At 44.9% G+C, this 18,104-nt stretch overlaps 1 protein-coding gene across 6 annotated transcripts in view; it reads right to left on the bottom strand.

Moving 5' to 3' along the window:
* The window catches only part of USP20 (ubiquitin specific peptidase 20), a 587,649-nt gene that overhangs the window by 454,205 nt on the left and 115,340 nt on the right, over positions 1-18,104 (bottom strand). For all 6 annotated transcript variants that reach the window (XM_069609236.1, XM_069609235.1, XM_069609237.1 and 3 more), the window contains exons 4-5: positions 9,081-9,143; positions 8,026-8,157 (exon numbers count right to left, since the gene is read on the bottom strand). In XM_069609236.1, coding sequence (XP_069465337.1) covers positions 8,026-8,157; positions 9,081-9,143 — 195 coding nt within the window. The remainder of the gene's footprint in view (positions 1-8,025; positions 8,158-9,080; positions 9,144-18,104) is intronic.

The raw sequence follows: 18,104 nt of genomic DNA, 5'->3' as shown, positions 1-18,104 counted from the left end.
TGTGATGTTGGGGAAGGGATGGGTAGAGGGTGGGGAGGGAAGCAGGGAATTTGTGGTGTATATAGTTATGGGGAGTTTGAGTTCGTACAAGAAGCTACAAGTAAAAGTCAGAGGGTTGTATCTGTATCGCGTGGGCAAGTGGGATTCGCTACACGGAAGGGGGGAGGACACTCATGAGCTATGGGGGACCTTAAGATCGTAACGTGGAATGTCAGGGGACTCAATAGTTACTTAAAGAGGAACAAAGTCATGATGTATTTGAAAAGACAGAAGATTGAGATTGCACTGTTGCAAGAGACGCATCTGACCCGGCAAAAGTTGGAACTGGTGGGGAAGAAGTGGAGAGGTACTGTAGCAGGCTCTCCGTATTCTGCCTACGCTAGGGGAGTGTTGGTCTGGGTGGCACCGCACGTTCCGCTCCAACTTACACAAGAGGTGGTGGATACGGAAGGGAGGTTAGTCATATTGAAGGCACTGGTGGAGAATAGGGAGATGTGCATTATAAATACGTATGCCCCCATTCAAAATACGCCGGCATATTTTAGGACTCTGTGTACCAACCTGGGTGCGTGTATGGGGGGAGCGGTTATTTGGGGAGGAGATTTTAACTGCGTGCTCAACCCCAAGGTAGACAGATCCGATGATGAGATTGATAGGCCCACCCCAGCGGCCAGGGCATTGCAGACACTGCTCGACGACTTCGGGCTGGCAGATGTTTGGAGGCTGAAACATCCTAATGAAACACAGTACTCGCACTACTGCATACGAGACTTGATTATTTTTTTGCCACGCCAGATGTGGTGATAGAGTCCACCCAAATAGACTACAAAGCGAGGGCCCCGTCGGACCACTCGCCTCTGGTTCTGGGCTGGCAGTACTGCCGCCCCAGAGCGCGGATACCGATGTGGCGCCTATGGGCTGAGGCGCTCAGGGACCCGGTCTTTAGAGAGGATATCAGGGATGAGATCACACATTATTTCGAGGAAAACACTGGCAGTGTGGATTCAGCGGGCACGCTCTGGGAAGCCTTTAAGGTGGTATTGCGGGGTGCTGCTATTGCTAAATCAAAGGGCCTACAGGGTGGGGTCCTAATGGAGTTAGGGGAAGCCGAAGGTGAACTGAAACGGGAAATCAATAGGGCAGGAGGGAATGCGGAACTAGTACTCAAACTGCAGCAGCGGTGTGCAGAGCTTTGGGAAAGGCTCTGCAACCTTAACTATAAGAAGTATGTTGAGGGACAACTTGCAGGTGGGGATAAAACCGGCCGTCTTTTGGCGTGGTTATATAAGAGCGAAACCCCTAGGCCCCCGATTAGGACGATAACCAGAGAGGATGGGGAGGTAACGGACACTCAAGAGGGAGTCAATGAGGCATTCTCAAACTATTACAGGGCATTATATGAGGACAAAGGGGGGGGCAATCGAGAGGAGATAAGAGAAACTTTAAGAGACATGGAATTACCTAAGATTAGTGCCGAAGAAAGGGAGGAGCTGGATGCACCGATTACTCTAGAGGAATTGGAGGAGGTGGTGAAGCAGTTGCCCACCTGTTAAACCCTGGGTGTGGACGGACTCCCTAGCGAGTTTTATAAAGCATATAGAGAGGAGGTACTCCTCCCATGCTAGAAATGCTCAATGAGTCTTTTGAGGTGGGCCGGTTGCCGGAATCGCTTAGAGAAGCGATAATTATACCGCTTCCTAAGCCCAACAAGCCAGGACATAGCTGCGGCTCCTATAGGCCTTTGTCAATGTTGAACCAGGACGGCAGGATATTGACGGCGGTCCTGGCCAATAGGCTGCTTAGAGTTATTAGTAAACTGATACACCCGGCCCAGACAGGTTATGTCCCCAACAGGAATATAACCCACAACCATACGCGACTCCACCGGGTGATTGAAGGGGGGAGCAAGAGCGAGGGTGAAATGGCGGTTGTGTCCCTAGATGCAGTCAAAGCTTTCGACTCAGTGAGGTGGCCATGGTTGCTGGAGGCCCTGAGGGAATACGGGATGGGGCCGGGCTATGTTACGTGGGCGAAATTGCTGTACAGTGAACCGCTGGCTAGGGTACGCACAGGATCGGTGATATCCGAGAGATGGCAACTTAGCAAAGGCACCAGACAAGGGTGCCCCTGGTCCCCGATGTTATATATTCTGGCCCTGGAGCCCCTAGCAGTGTACCTTAGACAACAATATGACATGATAGGCATTGAGGTGGGGGGAGAGAAACACCTAATAGCCTTATATGCTGACGATTTGCTATTATATCTGAAATATCCGGAGGAAAATCTTCAATATATTCTAGAGGTAATGGAAAGGTATGCAGAACTGTCCGGCATAGCGGTGAACCCCCAAAAATCGAGCATGTTCCCATTGGGTAGCTACAGAGGAACCCCTCTGGAGCGGTTGCCAGTGTTGTCGATACCATGGGCGGTTGGCTCCTTCCGCTACCTCGGAATAGATGTGTATCACACGGTAGAGGAGGAACATTTGCATAATACCGAGGTGGCTGTGGGAAAAATCTGTATAAGTATGAAGTTTTGGGAGAAGTTGCCGCTGGCGATCATGGGACGGGGGTGATGCTCAAAATGGTGGTCCTGCCCAGGCTCTTACATTTTTTCAGCAATATTCCGTACATGATACCTAAGAAGTTTTTTGCCAAGCTGAATAGTATGTGCATAGACTTCCTATGGCATGGCACTCGGAATAGAGTGGCGCAATGGAAGTTGCAGAACTTCTATGAAAAAGGGGGTATTAAGCTGCCAAATTTTGAGGCCTATTATGTAGCTGGCCAGTTGCAATATGTGGCCAAATGGCTCTCTGATGAGGTAACTCCTGAATTTAGGCTGTTTGGACAGGACTGTACTCCGTTTTACCTAAAGGAAATTATTTGGTTGCCTAGACTTGAAATGAAGGAGCGCCCGGGTATGATGTTGCTTGGGTGGAAGATGTGGCGTAGAGTATGTCGACTGATGGAGAACCCGTACCCGTGTTCCCCGCAAATGCCGCTGGTGGCCTTGGCAGGGGAAGACAAACAACTAAGAATGATAATCAGGACCTACTGGGAGTCGGTCGGGCTGGTTACATTGGGGGATGTTTGGCAAGAGGGGACCATTAGGGATTTAGAAGGATTAGGGGAAGAGACGGGCTTGCACAGAGGCCAATTTGTCACGTATCTAAGGCTGGTGCAGATTATTCGTAAAACCTGGCCTGAGACTGTATTGGCGGAGGAGCCAGATACCACCATGGGGACAATATATGACATGTCAGAAGGAGAGCACGAGATCTCTAGACTGTATGAGATGGTGATGACCCGGGTAGGGAAGGATTTGACGCATTTGAGGCTGGATTGGGAAACAGAGGTGGGAGCACAGATGACCGATGGGATGTGGGAGCGTGCTATGGGATACCACAAGAAGGTGTCCAGAAATGCCAGATTACAACAAATACAGTTGTACATAACGCACAGAGCCTACATGACCCTGATGAGAATATCTAAGTTTGTAAATGCGGGACGACAAGCGTGCCCAAAATGCGATAAGGAAGATGCTGATATGACACACATGTTCTGGTCTTGCCCAGTGATTGAGAATTTTTGGGGGGGAAGTGGCACAAAAACTAGCGGACAAAGGGGTCACGCTTTAGATAGGGCCTGGGCCTGCCTGTTGGGAGGGTTTCCCAGACCACGGAATACTAAACATGTTGGGAAATTGAAGGACTTGGCATATGTGCTTGCAAAACGAAGGATTGCCATGGGCTGGAAGCAGTGCCATAAGCCACTGGTCGAGGTATGGTGGCGGGATTTGCAAAAATGGGCGGAGGCTGAAACGGTGGTATGGCAGGAGGCATGTAGCAAGTGCGGGGAAGAAGAAGTGAGTACTTTGCTAGCATGGAGAGTGTTAATAACAGGACTGTTTGGCCCAATAACGGATTCTGCAGTCTCAGAAGTAAGCGATACCCTGCCACACGCAGCAGATACGGAATGAGGAAGATAAACAAGATCTTGAGGGGGGAGGGATTGGGGGTACAGTGGTGTTCATTTATTGATGTTCATGTGTTTTGTTGCAAATAACGCTGCTAGTTTGGTTTGTATTGTTTGTTTGGTTTAAAAAATAATAAAAATGTATTTAAAGAAAAAAAATTCACACCAGGGGCAGGAGAGGGGGGAAGCGGAAGCAGAAGCGGAAGTTCAGACGAAGAAACTTTACGTCCAGGGATTCTAACCCGCTCAACCAGCAAGAAGAGATTGCTCAAGTGATACAATCAGACTTGGTAATTAATTTGTCAAATAGACAGTTAAATAAAACTGAAATTTCAGTATTAAATAAAGGTTTATCTTTTGCACCCAGTATGGGTACGGATTTTGTGAACTTTCAAATTGACCTTTTCAAATTTTTGAGAAAACTCAAATTGAAAAAATTCTTTTCTACACAAGTACGTACCTTTGAGCGTAAAGCCTCACTTGAACCTCTTAGCACTTACAGTATCAAAGATATTAAGAATATTGAGACTTTAATGTCTCTCAATTCCGAAAGTAACACAGACATTCATACTATTTGTCAGGACTTGGGAGTAAACACCAGACATATAGAGATGAAAGAATTCAAACCTAAATCGAAATTTACCCCACAGTTTGGATCAGTTAATATTATTGAGACATTTCATCGAGCTGTGACCAAAGACATTCATGATTATCTAGACCAACATTTTCACAAAGGGAGAAAAATCAGGTTCAATTTGAGTCAAGAAGAGTTCAAAGCTCTAGATGACCTGGCAAGAGACAAATCAATTACTGTCAAAGAAGCAGATAAGGGGGGCAATATTGTGGTAATGAATACTTCGGACTATATCAGTATGGCCATGTTACATCTTAATACACCTGGATGCTACATCCCCCTCAAATCCAATCCAACTAAAAAAGTAGTTGCTGAGCTCTCGGAACTCATCAAATTTTGGTATGAAAAGGGTTTCTTGACAGAAGATGAAAAACAATTTTTGATCAATTCAGAACCAGTTATGCCCACCCTATATTTTCTACCGAAGATTCATAAAGACTACATCGATTTTCCATCCTGTCTGGGAGAGCCAAAACTATAGCAGCAGGACCAGCTAAGAACAGTTTATAAATGGTTCCTAAAAAATTATTGATACACGTGTCGGCTGTTGCTTCTTTTGGAAAATAAACATCTCACATGATTTGGACATGTACTACGTTTGTTTGAAACAATTCTTACTTTGAAAGGACTGACCTTGAGCGCAAAACACTCCCCCGAAGCTTAATTCTCAATCTATAAATGGTTCCTGGTTTCGTTCCTGAATCCCCACCACCTGGGGGAAAGCTGGAGCAGAAGGCTGCAAAGAATTGATTGAGGCGCCCCCCCTCCCCGATTCATTGGCTGCTGGCCACCAGAATGTCTGAATATTACCATCCCCTGTGATTTTGGTCTAGGTTCACACCCCAACCTCAATTCCCCATAAAATGCGAAGGGTTTTCTGCACAGACCCTCCCATTACTGGAGTGTGACCAGGCATGGTACATTCTTGACCAGGCCTGGTGGAACCAGCAGAATCACAAGCCTTTAAAAGTCTGTACCCTCAAGGAGTCTTGCTGTGTGTCCCTGCATGGACCCAACACGTAGTGACGAGAGCACATGACCCCTGAGCACACTAGCAATCAACCGCATCCAAGACCTGCAGCTCTTAAAGACTAATCTGCATAGAAGAAACTCCAAGTGAATTTCACCACTCAGGTAGGAGTGCACCTTCTACCTGAACTCTCTCTGTTGGTTATCATTCACACCTTCGACCACTGAAGCTGTGCATCCAACAAACCAGACAACTGTACTGTATGTCAGCACCAGAGGTTCTTTCTTCTTCTGCAACCTTCCGCTCCAGCGGCTCTACAGTGGTCTTTCTTTACGGCAGATATGCCAACAGCTGCCTCTGCCCTGCGCTGGAGAAGCAGGATAGGCGAATTGTGGCTGGTGTTCTCTCACCACAGCAAAATCCAAACACAACACTGACTGGCTACAATCGTAAATTGCCAAAGATAACCAATCACAAGGCTCTTTCGACAGTAAATCTGCTGAAATACCACCAAACGGATTTACCCTTTACTGCCACTTGTGATGCCGGAATTAGCGCCGGATTAAAAGTGGTGGTATGGCAGTGTTAGGCCTAATTTATGGAGTCCTACAATGGGGATTTCAGCAGAATTACCGCCAAAATGGCTGTTTTTTGGTGGTGAGGTGGTAAAATTACCTCCAGCGTTTGGCTCCACCCCACCGCCAAAACCATAGTTGGGCGGTGCAGTAATGTGGTGGTAATGCACCGGTAACTCTGTTATCGCTGCATTACTGTCAATTTTAGCCACAACGACGAACTTGCAATGAGACCCATTATCCTATTTCCCTGAGTGGAGCTTTAGGATTGGCGACCGAAAACGGCTGGTTACCCTAAAATCCCATTTCAAAGGGAGTAGAGATCCAAGTCTCTCTCTTCTGGCATCCGTCTGCCACGTAAGCAGCTAAACTGTAAATTATTCTCTGCAAAATCAGGCTAATAGCAAGGAGGAAATAAATGAGGTAGTAACAGTATTCAGTGTTAACGAAACAGATCTTAAAGAAATGGAAAAGCTCCAATAAACCTAGACATGAAGATTTGGCCCAAGAATGATGCTTGATGAGACTTGCATGGACATAGAGGGCGAGTGGCTCCCCTGCTTCACCAAATACGGGCATTGAATTGTTGGGGAAAGGCTAGTGGTTAAGAGAGGTGGGAGGCGGCTGCGACTGTGGTTGTTGTCTTCTTTGGACTATGCATGGGGGTACATTTCAATAACATGAGCCAAATGTTTCTCGGGGTGTAGTGGATTAATGGTGATCTGATGTGTTACACAATGATAATATCATTTGATTTAAAAAATACAAAGTATGAATTACAATAAATAGATCTGTTTTTAAATTACAGATTTATATTATTCTTGCTAGAAATACACTTGATCGAGAATGCAAACTACAATTTTACTCCTAACTGCTAACCCGAAAAATACTCCTGCTGAAAAACCAGGCACCTTCTGTTTGGAATGCACTCCCATCCCATGTTCAATCCAGATACTCCAGAGGGGCTTTAAAGAGTCATCGCTTTGTGTGACCTGGGGAACTATTTGGTAGCAACGTAGATGTTTGTGCCTTGTAATTTGTTTGGCTACATACAAGGTGCTAGAGACAAATGGGTGTGTATTGTTTGCCATGCACATTTTCAAAATAATTTAACAATAGCTGCCATCACACCCACCCATAAACACATTCCCGTAACACCTACCAGAAACCATTGCCATCATATCCATTTACAAACAACCACTACAATGATACACACGCACCAAAAACAACAGCTTTCATACTCACCAAGAACCTCTGTAATCATAGCTACCAACCAACAACGAGTGTAAATCAAGGCACACAATAGAAATGCTGCCCTCTTACCCATATACTATACTAACAAACACCACAATCACCCAACAGCTGCCAAAATGCCCCCTTCAACAAACACTTCCATAATGTTCATGGCGTCCATAAACCACTTTGAATTATTCTCACAAGCTCCAAGCATCGCCATCACAGCCACCAAAAACCACTGCCATCATCACCATCCAGGAACAACCATATTTATCATAGTCAACAACCTCAGACATTGTACTCCTCAATAACCACTTCTTTCACACCGACCAACTACCACCAGACTGACCTGCCAAAGGTCACTGCCATGCTGGACTAGCATTCACCAGCACCAACTTACAGTCATGCAGACTATAAACAGACTGTCAACCACCAGCAAGCACTATGCCCAGAAAAAAAACAGTACAGTACACCTGTAGCTTTTAATGCCAATTCATGCACATGTAACACAGAGCTATGCCTACATACCAACTCACCAATGGCCACACACCTTCCAACCTTCTCATAGCTACCCACAAGCCCAGAAGCATGAATCCTGTTTCCTTCTTTGAACATGTGCTGTGCATGACGCACCTGCTTTGGGATCGTGGAGGGCTGCCCCTGGGTGTGCGAGGGCTGCCGGGGCTCCAGAAACACCTCCTTCTCACATGAGTAACACCACACCCGGAACGTGGTAAGGTTTAACGTCAGATTGTGCTTCTTGACCTACCACCACAAAGAACAAAAAGTTTGAGGAAAGGAAAAGATGAATCCGGAGTAGTGCAAAGCTGGGATGTTTTGAAGAAAAAGAAAGGCAGTCATGCTAAAAGTGCAACAAGAGAAATTGGGGGAGTAGAGTTTCATAACGAGGAGTGAAATATAACTTAGCGCGGCTAATCTTTAACTGTGGTGGTAAAGCGTTGTGCACTCCACATGCAGATGCTGCTGGTGTAGCATTAAAGCATTTGTGCACACTCACTGGTGTACGAATGATGGAGTCATGTAAAGCAGTGCACCTGCAGCATAGCAAGGTGGAAAACAAGTGTACTGCTCACCTGTGCATAGTGCATGTGCTTATGCTAAAGCACAGTTAATCTGTGCACGGAGCATGCCTAAAGTATTAGTATACAGTTCATTTGTTTATGGAACATGGTGTGGAGTTAAAACACTGCACAATGCAAATATGCACGGAATGTGGGGTTTGTACAGTTCTGCACAGCTCTACAATGCATGGAGCATGCTGCGGAATGCAGTTCACCTATGCCTGGAGCATACCACAGTTTTAAAACAGTGTACAGCTCACCTGTACCTGGGGGCTGGTGTGATGTTATAGCAGAGTACAAATAGCCTGTGCTTGGAGTGTTTATTAACTTTAAAGCATTAATGTGCAGCTCACCTTTGCATGGAGTGCGATGTTGGGTTAAACACTATGCAGCTCACCTGTCTATGGTTTGTTCCGATATTAAAACAGTGTATAGCTCACCCACAGATGGATCATAGGGTACAGTTAGCATGCGATGACGTGTGCTGCAGTATTAAATCTTTAGTGTACAGTTTGTCTGTGCATGGAAGGTGAGGTGGTGTTAAAGCTGTAAGCGGCTCAGCTCTGCATCAAGCATGCTGCAAAGTTAAAATATTGTGCGGCTCACCTGTGCATGGATCGTGCTGTGGTCCGCGTAAGACTCACCACAGCCAACATATTCACATCCATCCTAGGGGGAGCAGGAGAAAAGGGGTGTTAATGATGGAAACAGAGGTGAAGACTGTGGATAGTAACACAATAACCATACTCTTCTATGCTACCAGCAAAATGGTTCCTTGCAAAGGTGCCATGTATTGGCCCCAGTAAGTTGCAAACAGAAGTAGAGATTGTGATGACTCCTATGGATCCCCCGACCAAGATCTCCTCTCATGTGGCCAGGGGACGGCAGCTGCTACCTGATCCTGACCCTGGGGTGGTATTATGAGGAAGGATCATGTGGGAGGAGACGGTTGTCTGGGAAAGGTGGTGACCCCATCAAGAGGGATGCAGTATTCTTCCCTTCAAAGATAAGATGACAGCATCATTCCTAAAATGTGATGGCTTGTTGCCACTATACAAGTCCTTCCCGTTGCAAACCCCAAAAATCCCTTCTGGGAAATAACTCTAGGAAAAACATTATTAACACTTCATACACACATAACGCTCCTTTAACATCTCCTGTTTTTAATGGTTTTATGAACAGAAGTTCTGAACAATATCACATTGGAAGTCACAGAAACTCTATGAACTCCAACTCCCAGAAAGCAACAGGTACTGAGATGAGGAAGAAAGAGTTCATGCGGATCAAGAGAAACACCAAGTTAAACATGCAGTCTAGTTGTTTTGAGGAAGTCCAAGTGAGCAGATCATTTAAAATGGTGTCTGCTTTAAAAAAAGAGAGAGCCAGAGAAGAAGGAAGCAAAGATGGGGACGAGAGAAGCAGATCCGAAGCAGACAGCAGTACAGGGAAGGACAGCGCTGGGGGAAGCAGGCACTCCCCCTCTGTTGCTCGCATTACACACCTGTGTGGCGCGAGGCCAGAAGGGACACTGCAGGTGCTGGGAGATAACCGACGAGTCGGCAGCCACGGGGGAGCAACCAGGAGCACGGTTGTGCAGGGGATTAGAGGTCGTGCTGGCAGGTGGAAGCAAAGCTGTCCGGAGAGCTGGAAGGAAGCCTGCACTGCAAGGGAGGCCATCCCAGAGCAGGAGCTTCACTGTAGTAATGTGCCATGGGTTGGAGATGCATCCATACACTGCTGAGATTACCCAGAGCCATTGGGTACTCTGAGGTGTACCGGCAGGCACATAAACAGACAGAAATATTTGAATACTGAACCCGTGAAATACTGACACAAAACATGAACAAATCCCCATACATGAGATGTCAGTACGGTGGGAAGGCATCATGAGTCGGACACAGGTTCAAGTTTTCTCAACAAAGTTTTAGTTAGCTTAAAGGGCAGGGTGGAATAATGGCTAACGTGCCCTATGCTAAGGTGGGTTTGCCCTACCTGAAGAAAACTAAGGATAGTCTACATCAGGAAGTCCAAAATAGAACCTCTGACTGTGTCCAAAACCTTTACGGTTCCATGTCTTAAAATCGCTGCAAAAATGGCCGTGTATACAAAATATTGTGGCAAAAATGCTCTGGTTTTACTGCCACAATCATGTAAAGGAAGTGGGGGTTGCTCCCGCAACCCCCGGACCCATTATACCATTTAAAGGGAGCGGGGCACACCCCCGCAACCCCTGCTCCCCTTAAAATGGTATAATGGGGTACACGTTTACTGGGTCAAACCACAGCATTTTTGCCGCAAATTCTTTTACCGGCGACATTTTTGCAGCGATTTTATTACCTGATACCACCTATACTTGCCCTCACAACTAACTGCACACAATGTGTAGGGATATCAGCATCAACAGGAATAGTGTTCAAAGTAAAGTTCAAAGCTTCTTCTAACTCTTTGTCTTGTAATCAGCTCCCCTTCCCCAAGTTCAAAGCAGTTCATCAAGTATATGGGTTTCTTTCGCCAAGAGTTCAAATCTTCCAGCTTTCAAAACAACACTTGACTTGGATATCACAACTAGGTCTTTGCACAACACAAGCTTTTTTATAGGTGTTTTCAGTGGCTTTTCCATTCAGGGGTGCACCCGGTCTAGGCGCAGTTGTCGGAATAAACGGTCCACCCATTACAGTTCACGCAACCGGTACCCTTCCTTGACTGCTTCTCCTTGGACATCAGTCTACTGCTTCTCCTCAGCAGTGCGGTTTGCCTCAGTCACATGTGTCAAACTCTTCTGAAACTGTATTGTAGCTTGTTTAACCACCGTACGCTTAATTACACGCCCTTATGTTTCCTTGGCTCTTGCCAATGCATGTTTCCACGTATGTTTTCAATGTACAGTTCTTTGCACTTTCTTGGCTGTGACCAGTGTTGGATTTCTCATATCCTACATTCAACTATTTGTGTACTCTTGGCTTTGCTAGCACTTGTTTCAATGAATACAGTTCATCATTTCATTGTAGTTCTAAACTTTCCTTTAAGTAAAGTTCACAATCTATCCTTCACTCCTTTCAAGATACCAGAGTGTTTCCACCTTGCTTTCAATTTGTTCGGTATTCAAAATGCTTTGCTTTAGTTTAATTCAGTATTCAAAATACTTGTCATCCGTTTTAACTTGCGTTCAGTATTCAAAATGCCTTGCTTTCATTTCATTTCTAACACCGCCTGCCAGCCCGGTGTTCACCCTTTTTGGTTTCACCCACTGGTCGGTCTTACGGCTCGTTGCGCGTCCTTCCGCAGCCACTGGTTCCCGTTTCTGCATGCGGTCGCTCTGGTCTTGTCCCGGCAGTATTCTTGTGGATCGCGCACACCCAGCAGTGCCGCCATGGCAAAGCAGGATACACATGACTGCTTTGCTCAGTCCTGCTGGACTCCGCCTCACAGTTTGCCACTAGTCTCCAGCTTATTGTGCCAACACTTCCCGCTGCATACACTCTGCACTGCTTCACAGGTCTCCAACGCTCTTCCTACCACACCAGAGAGTTCTCCCTGCACACAGCTGACTGTGCTCTCGCAGCTGAATCCATTTGTTCAGGAATTCCAGCTTTATAGCTCCCGCCTCCATTTTCATTACAAAAAGGACTAGACCGCTCACCAGCAAAGTGGTAGTCCTGCCTTGCCTTTGTTGTCCTCCTCGTCCAAGTACTGATAATTGTAAGCTTTAACAAAATGAGGATGTGTTGGTCTAGTTCTCCTCTTCTTCGTCCCAGTACCATATTGATGCAATTTGGGAAATACTTTAGGGGAATCATAGGGAAAGGGCTGACAAAAGCCTATGAAGGCTTCCTCAAGCCTTCATAGGTTTGTAGTGAAAGGGAAATGGGGGATACCATGTCTCACCTAAGGACGTCCTCGCCCCACCCCCCAAGTCTCCTCCACCCAGGTGATCCACCCTTGCATATCCACCAGGGTCGGGATCCAAAAGTGAGGACACCCTCAGGTTACTCAAAACGGGGAAAACTGGAGCAAGTATTATCCCAAGCAAACTAATAATGATGACGATTTAAAAGGCAGAACTTGAAGAAGTACCCATACATGAGATGTCGGTGTGGGGAAAGTTGCTACAAGTAGAACCTCACGCCAATTAGTAGCAAGCACAGTGAAGTGACAAAACTGTGTTGAATTAAAAGACAGTGAAATTAAGAAAGGTCCTGGTGAGAGGAATACACCAGACAATGAACATTGGGAGGCAGGATACCTGGCAGGAGAGTATACCAGGGGATCTGTAAGACCCAGAAAAGTCCTGGTAAAAGGAAAACACCAGACAGTGAACACTGGGAGGCAGGATACCTGGCAGGAGAGTACACCAGGGGATCTGTCGAACACAGAAAGGTTTCCTGGCAGGAGAGTATACTAGGAGAGACATTGAAGTTGTATAGAGAGTGGAAAGATACCTGGCAGGAGAGTATACCAGGGCTAAAGGACTCCTGGCAGGGGAGTATACCAGGAAGTCCATTAAAGTTATATAGAGAAACCTGTTTTTAAAATGTATTTTATTTTATTTGCATAGCGCGAAACATGAGCCCGGGGGCATAAAGGCACTGAACAGGACAAACAATAGTCAACATAAAAGAGAGAAGACTAGACTCGGAAAGCAATTAAACTTAGCAGAATAGGATACTTTTTACTCCTCGCTTGAAGCTGGAAAATTATGCACACGCTCTCAAGTCAGGGGGAAGAGTATTCCAGAGTCTTGGGGCTGGGTGTGGGTAAGACCCATGTGCTACACATGCATGTTTGGCCTGTGGGGTTGCTAGAAGGAAGGTGTTATTGGAGGACAGTATTCTGCGAGCTGGTAACCAAGAAATGCAGTTGGACAGGTACTTGGGCCCTTGCCCATACAATCATCGATGTGTGATGTAGTGGACACGAAACAGAATCCTGCTGCTCACTGCAAGGCTCTTCTAGCTGCTGAAACATGGTCTGTTCTTTGCAGACATTCCACAATGCGTACAGCATTATTTTGGATGACCTCGAGCCTGGAGAACTCTCCCTTGGCGATGCCCAGCAGGAGACTAGCACAATAGTCCAACTTGACCCCTATAACAGCATGTGCAATAGTGGCACAATTGATGTTATTAAGAAAGGCCTGAAGCTTGGCCAATAATTTCAGGTGGTATGACATGCTGGAGACCAAAATGTTAACTTGTGCTTTCATAAAAAGATCCTGATCTAAACCTACTCCTTGAGTTTTAGCCTTGGACTGGGTCTTGATGGTACAACCTGCAATATTGAACTGCTGGTATTTCAGACTTAGTTTACGCAGTTGTCGTGTTGTCCCCGCAACCATGAGCTCAGTTTTAGAGTTATTGAGCATGGGCTTATTTGCTTGCATCCAGGTTTGAATCAGACCAAAGGTGCGACTGACAGTATCAGAGTCCAAGGCATAGTCCCCAGAGAGCGGAACAAAGCAATGTGTGTCATCAGCCTAATTTGCATAAATGAGGCCGTCTGCATCAAACTGATTGAATAATGGGAGCGTAAAGATGTTAAAGAGTGTCAGCAACATACATGAGCCTTGAGGAACGCTGCAAGTAACCAAGAACTCCTCTGCCCTAGACTCGTGAAAGAAGAGCTTGACGCTACACTGGAAAAGTATGCTGTGTCACATAGCCTGCCTGCAAGTATGGAATGATTAACTAGGTTGAAAGCTGCGGATAGGTCCAACAGCATAAGCATAGCCGTGTTACCCTTCCTCATGATGTTAAGAACCCCGATTGTTTCTGTCCCAGAACATCATGACACTGCAAGAACTCCTCAATTTGAAGCTGTGCTACCTTATCTAGTATTTTTAAAAAGTAATGTACATTTGTAATTGGCTGGTAATTACCTGGTATGATAGCATCCAACGAGGGTTTCTTAATTAGTGGGGAAATCCAGGCTAGCTCGATGTCAGTGGGTATGGAATTTTCCCTAAAGGATGCGTTTATACATTTGGTAATCAAGGGGACCAGCTGTGGGCGCAAAGCTTGATTGTGAGGGCTGGGCATATGTCCCCCTTACAATTTATAGGCTTTCATTTTTGTAGGACTTCAGCCAGGTATTGCTCGCTAATGGGTTGGAACTCATATCCTGGGCATTGATCATTAGCCCTTGATGGTACTGAATCCATGGCAGCCGATGTGCCAATCTCCCGCTTGGCAACAATATCTTTTTGTATATTCCACAGCTTGGTTATCACAGTGCCTTGGACGGATAGACACCATGTAGAGTCTTTAGTGACCTGCGACGGGGGTGCAAAGGGGTCCTCCAGTTATTCAAGAATTCTGAAAAGTTCTCTGAAACTGGAGGTTGGTCCTGCAATTCTCTGATCATAAAAGCATCTTTTTGCATTGGAAAGCACTGCTTTATATGCTCTGGTTGCAATAGAATAAGTATTTTAATAAGTTCTATTCCATTGTTTTAGGGCTTTGGTCTTATTAGTTTTCATTGACTGGATATCTGTGGAATAGCATTTTTTATCATGCTGAATTCTCGCTAAGCGTGTTTTCATCGGGGCCAAGCAGTTGATAGCATTGACAAGGGTACTGGAGTATGCCACAGCCAGTTCCTTAGATGTATTCGAGTAGGGCAGGTTATTAGTCACAGGTGAAATAAAAGGAGACATAATGGCAGCCGTCAGCTTCCGGAGATTCCTGTAAGACGTTCAGTCCTTTTCAAGTCTGTTTTTGTGGTAAATGGGTGTCAGCAGACTCCATTCCAGGAAATAGTGATCAGACCAGGGGCAGGGATTACAGTCTACATCTTCCAGAGTGAGATTCTGGGTAAGAACCCAGTCCAGTATCCTTCCTTTATCTTACAGTAAAAAATCTGTCCAACCATCTGAGTTTCAGGAAAGCGTTAAAAACATGTTTCTTGCTAGGCTCATGCTCTTTCTCCTCCCTCTCCAGGGCCAAGATATGGTGAATGGTGCCCTCTATAAATGGTATTAACATAACATGGGTAGGCGATCTGATGTACTGATGAAAGCCCATGTCAGATAGTGTGGTTTTAGCTAAAAGAGAGTGGTTATCTAAGTTATCAAAAAAGCGAGATTAAAGTCATCCATAATGAGGATTCTTGATCTTGGCTTGAGATTGGGTGAAATCAGGTTGCATAGATTAATCAGAAACTCAGGCATACTGTAGGGAGGCCTATGTATAAAACAAATATTCAGTGTCGTATTATGATTCATTTCTAATTTAGCCCATATTACTTCACATTCTACTAGTGCAATGTTCTCTACTTTCCGGATCTGCAGGGACCTACTGTAAATCAGGGCAACCCCTCCGCCTTTCTCATTCGTTCGATCAGCTCTTAGGATGTTAAAATCATTCAGGTACTGCAAGCTCAAATGCAGGATCTGCGGCATCCTGCAACCAGGATTCCAGGATTGTGCATAAATCAATTTTGTGCATACCAATGAAGTCAGCTACCTCGATGGAATGTTTATTGAGGGACCTTGTATTAAGGAGCATGCATTTTAAATCCCTCCCATACACAGCTGCTGTGAGAGATGGTTTATTAAGTGGGTTCCTCTTAGAGGCAGTGTGCTGAGTTATAGTATTAGAGACTGTGGGACAAGAAACAGTCATATGGTTGTTACCCCCTTCCTCCGACACCATTCCTGGATTATCCAGTATAACTGGCTCCACTAAAATATTAGCATGGTCGGAGAGAACCTGCATTTTATTTCCCAGTATGTTTTGTAAAGCATATGGTAAAGGAGTCTACCAGAGAAACTACTGCCATCCGTAAGGAATAATTATTTGGAAGAGACACTTTTCCCATCCTTAACAAACTGTTAATGAAAGAGACACTTTTGCCATACTTAAGAAACTATTGTTTGAAAGACACACTTTTCCTATCATAATTAAATAATCCAGGGGAAGGGAAATCACCCTCTGGATCCAAGGACTGCTCCTTGGAAAAAACTGTTTCTGTTGGATTTGTTTACTTGCCTTAGTTGTGAACACTTTTTGCCAAAAATAAGTCTAATATGCTTCCTTTCACTTTTATTGTTAATTTTAGTGGGAGGGTCAGAGTAGCATGTCTTGCACCGAAGGACAGTTTATATGGTTGACAACGAGACAATACTGATATTTTGTTTTAGCTTCCTTGGCAGGGAAACTCTCTTTGGGATAGGGACAGAAAGGCCTCCCTTCATCCAACCCTTTTTGTTCAACAAACATGTCTGATTTTGAAAACATTACAACTTTGTGTCCACCTCTCATTTCCGACCTCTCACAAGACCCAAAGGGACTTTAATATGTATCTAATGTGAAAAAAGGTTTAATGCTGTGCTAGTCCAAGCAAAGAAAACGTTTAAGCTTTAATACCTTTTATTGGACCAAAGAATGCAGCTAACAGTGGTAAATCTACACAAGAGAAAAGTTAGTGTACAGACAGAGCAGTTAGAACTACAGCACAGTTTACAAAACGCTATCCTTTAAGTAGCTAAAGCAGTCCAGTCTTTTGTGAGAAACGCCTTCAAAAAAGGTGACCAAATGAATTTGAAAATACTGATTTTACTGTTCATGGTAAAATGTCTTGACATGCTGGGTTTAAAAGGCAGCGGACGCATATGTTATTCGGGTTATTCATTTCACAGATCAACCTGCATTGCTGAAAACATCTGCACCACAAAATTAACCTTTTATATCACGGCTGTGTGAGGAGCCAGGAATGAGACACAGACACAGGGGAGTCATGGTTTTGGTTAAAGACCTTTATTAAAATAAAAAGGAGGTTGGGAAATGCCTCTTTGTCCCTGCTCTAAGAGATGTTCCCTTACCAAAAACAAAACTACGGTTATGTCAACAATCAGAATGTCCAAAGCAAAACGTTCTGTGTCCAAAGTACTATTCTGGACCTTACATTCTAAAAAATAAATTCTAAGGTGAAAAGGGAAAATGTCTTTGGCCTTTAGTAGTGCATAAATGTTTAAAAAGGAAAATGCGTAACTCCAACACCAAAGTTCCATAGTTTCTTGTTCCTGAAGGCGGTTCCCTTCCCCTGGATTTCTCTTCACTCTGTTTTATATTCAATAATATCAGTTCCTTGAGTTTCTCTTGATCAACAACACAGCCGGTACACAAAACAACATAGTCTTTATCTTGTTAGGATCCCTGGTGTACTCTCTTGCTAAGTTTTCTCCCTTCCTTAATCTATTTCCACAGCCATTCCCTAGTCCGGATGTGCTCTTACCAGGACTTCTTGGCGTAATATCTTTTACACACTGTTCAACTTGACCATGCCTTGTATACTTTCCTGCCAGGACTTAGATGAACATGTTCATAACTTGCATCTGCCTGGTATACTCTCTTGCCAGGGCTTTTCATACATATATACTCTTGTGATTTGAATTTGCCTGGTATACTCTCCTGCCAGGGCTTTCATACGTAGGTATTTTCTTGCACCTTCAATTAGCCTGGTATACTCTCCTGCCAGGGCATTTCTCATGTGGACTATGCATACACTTCCAAAATTGATAGTCTCTTATATTTGCTTTATCTTGCATTGTACCTGCCTGGTATACTATCCTGCCAGTGCTTCTGTTGTATGTGTATTGCATACACTCACAAACTTGAAAGTCTTTTACATTTG

Source organism: Ambystoma mexicanum, chromosome 8, assembly GCF_040938575.1.
Source record: "Ambystoma mexicanum isolate Mex_15411 chromosome 8, UKY_AmexF1_1, whole genome shotgun sequence".
Taxonomy (NCBI): domain Eukaryota; kingdom Metazoa; phylum Chordata; class Amphibia; order Caudata; family Ambystomatidae; genus Ambystoma; species Ambystoma mexicanum.
This window is presented reverse-complemented; position numbering and strand designations above follow the sequence as displayed.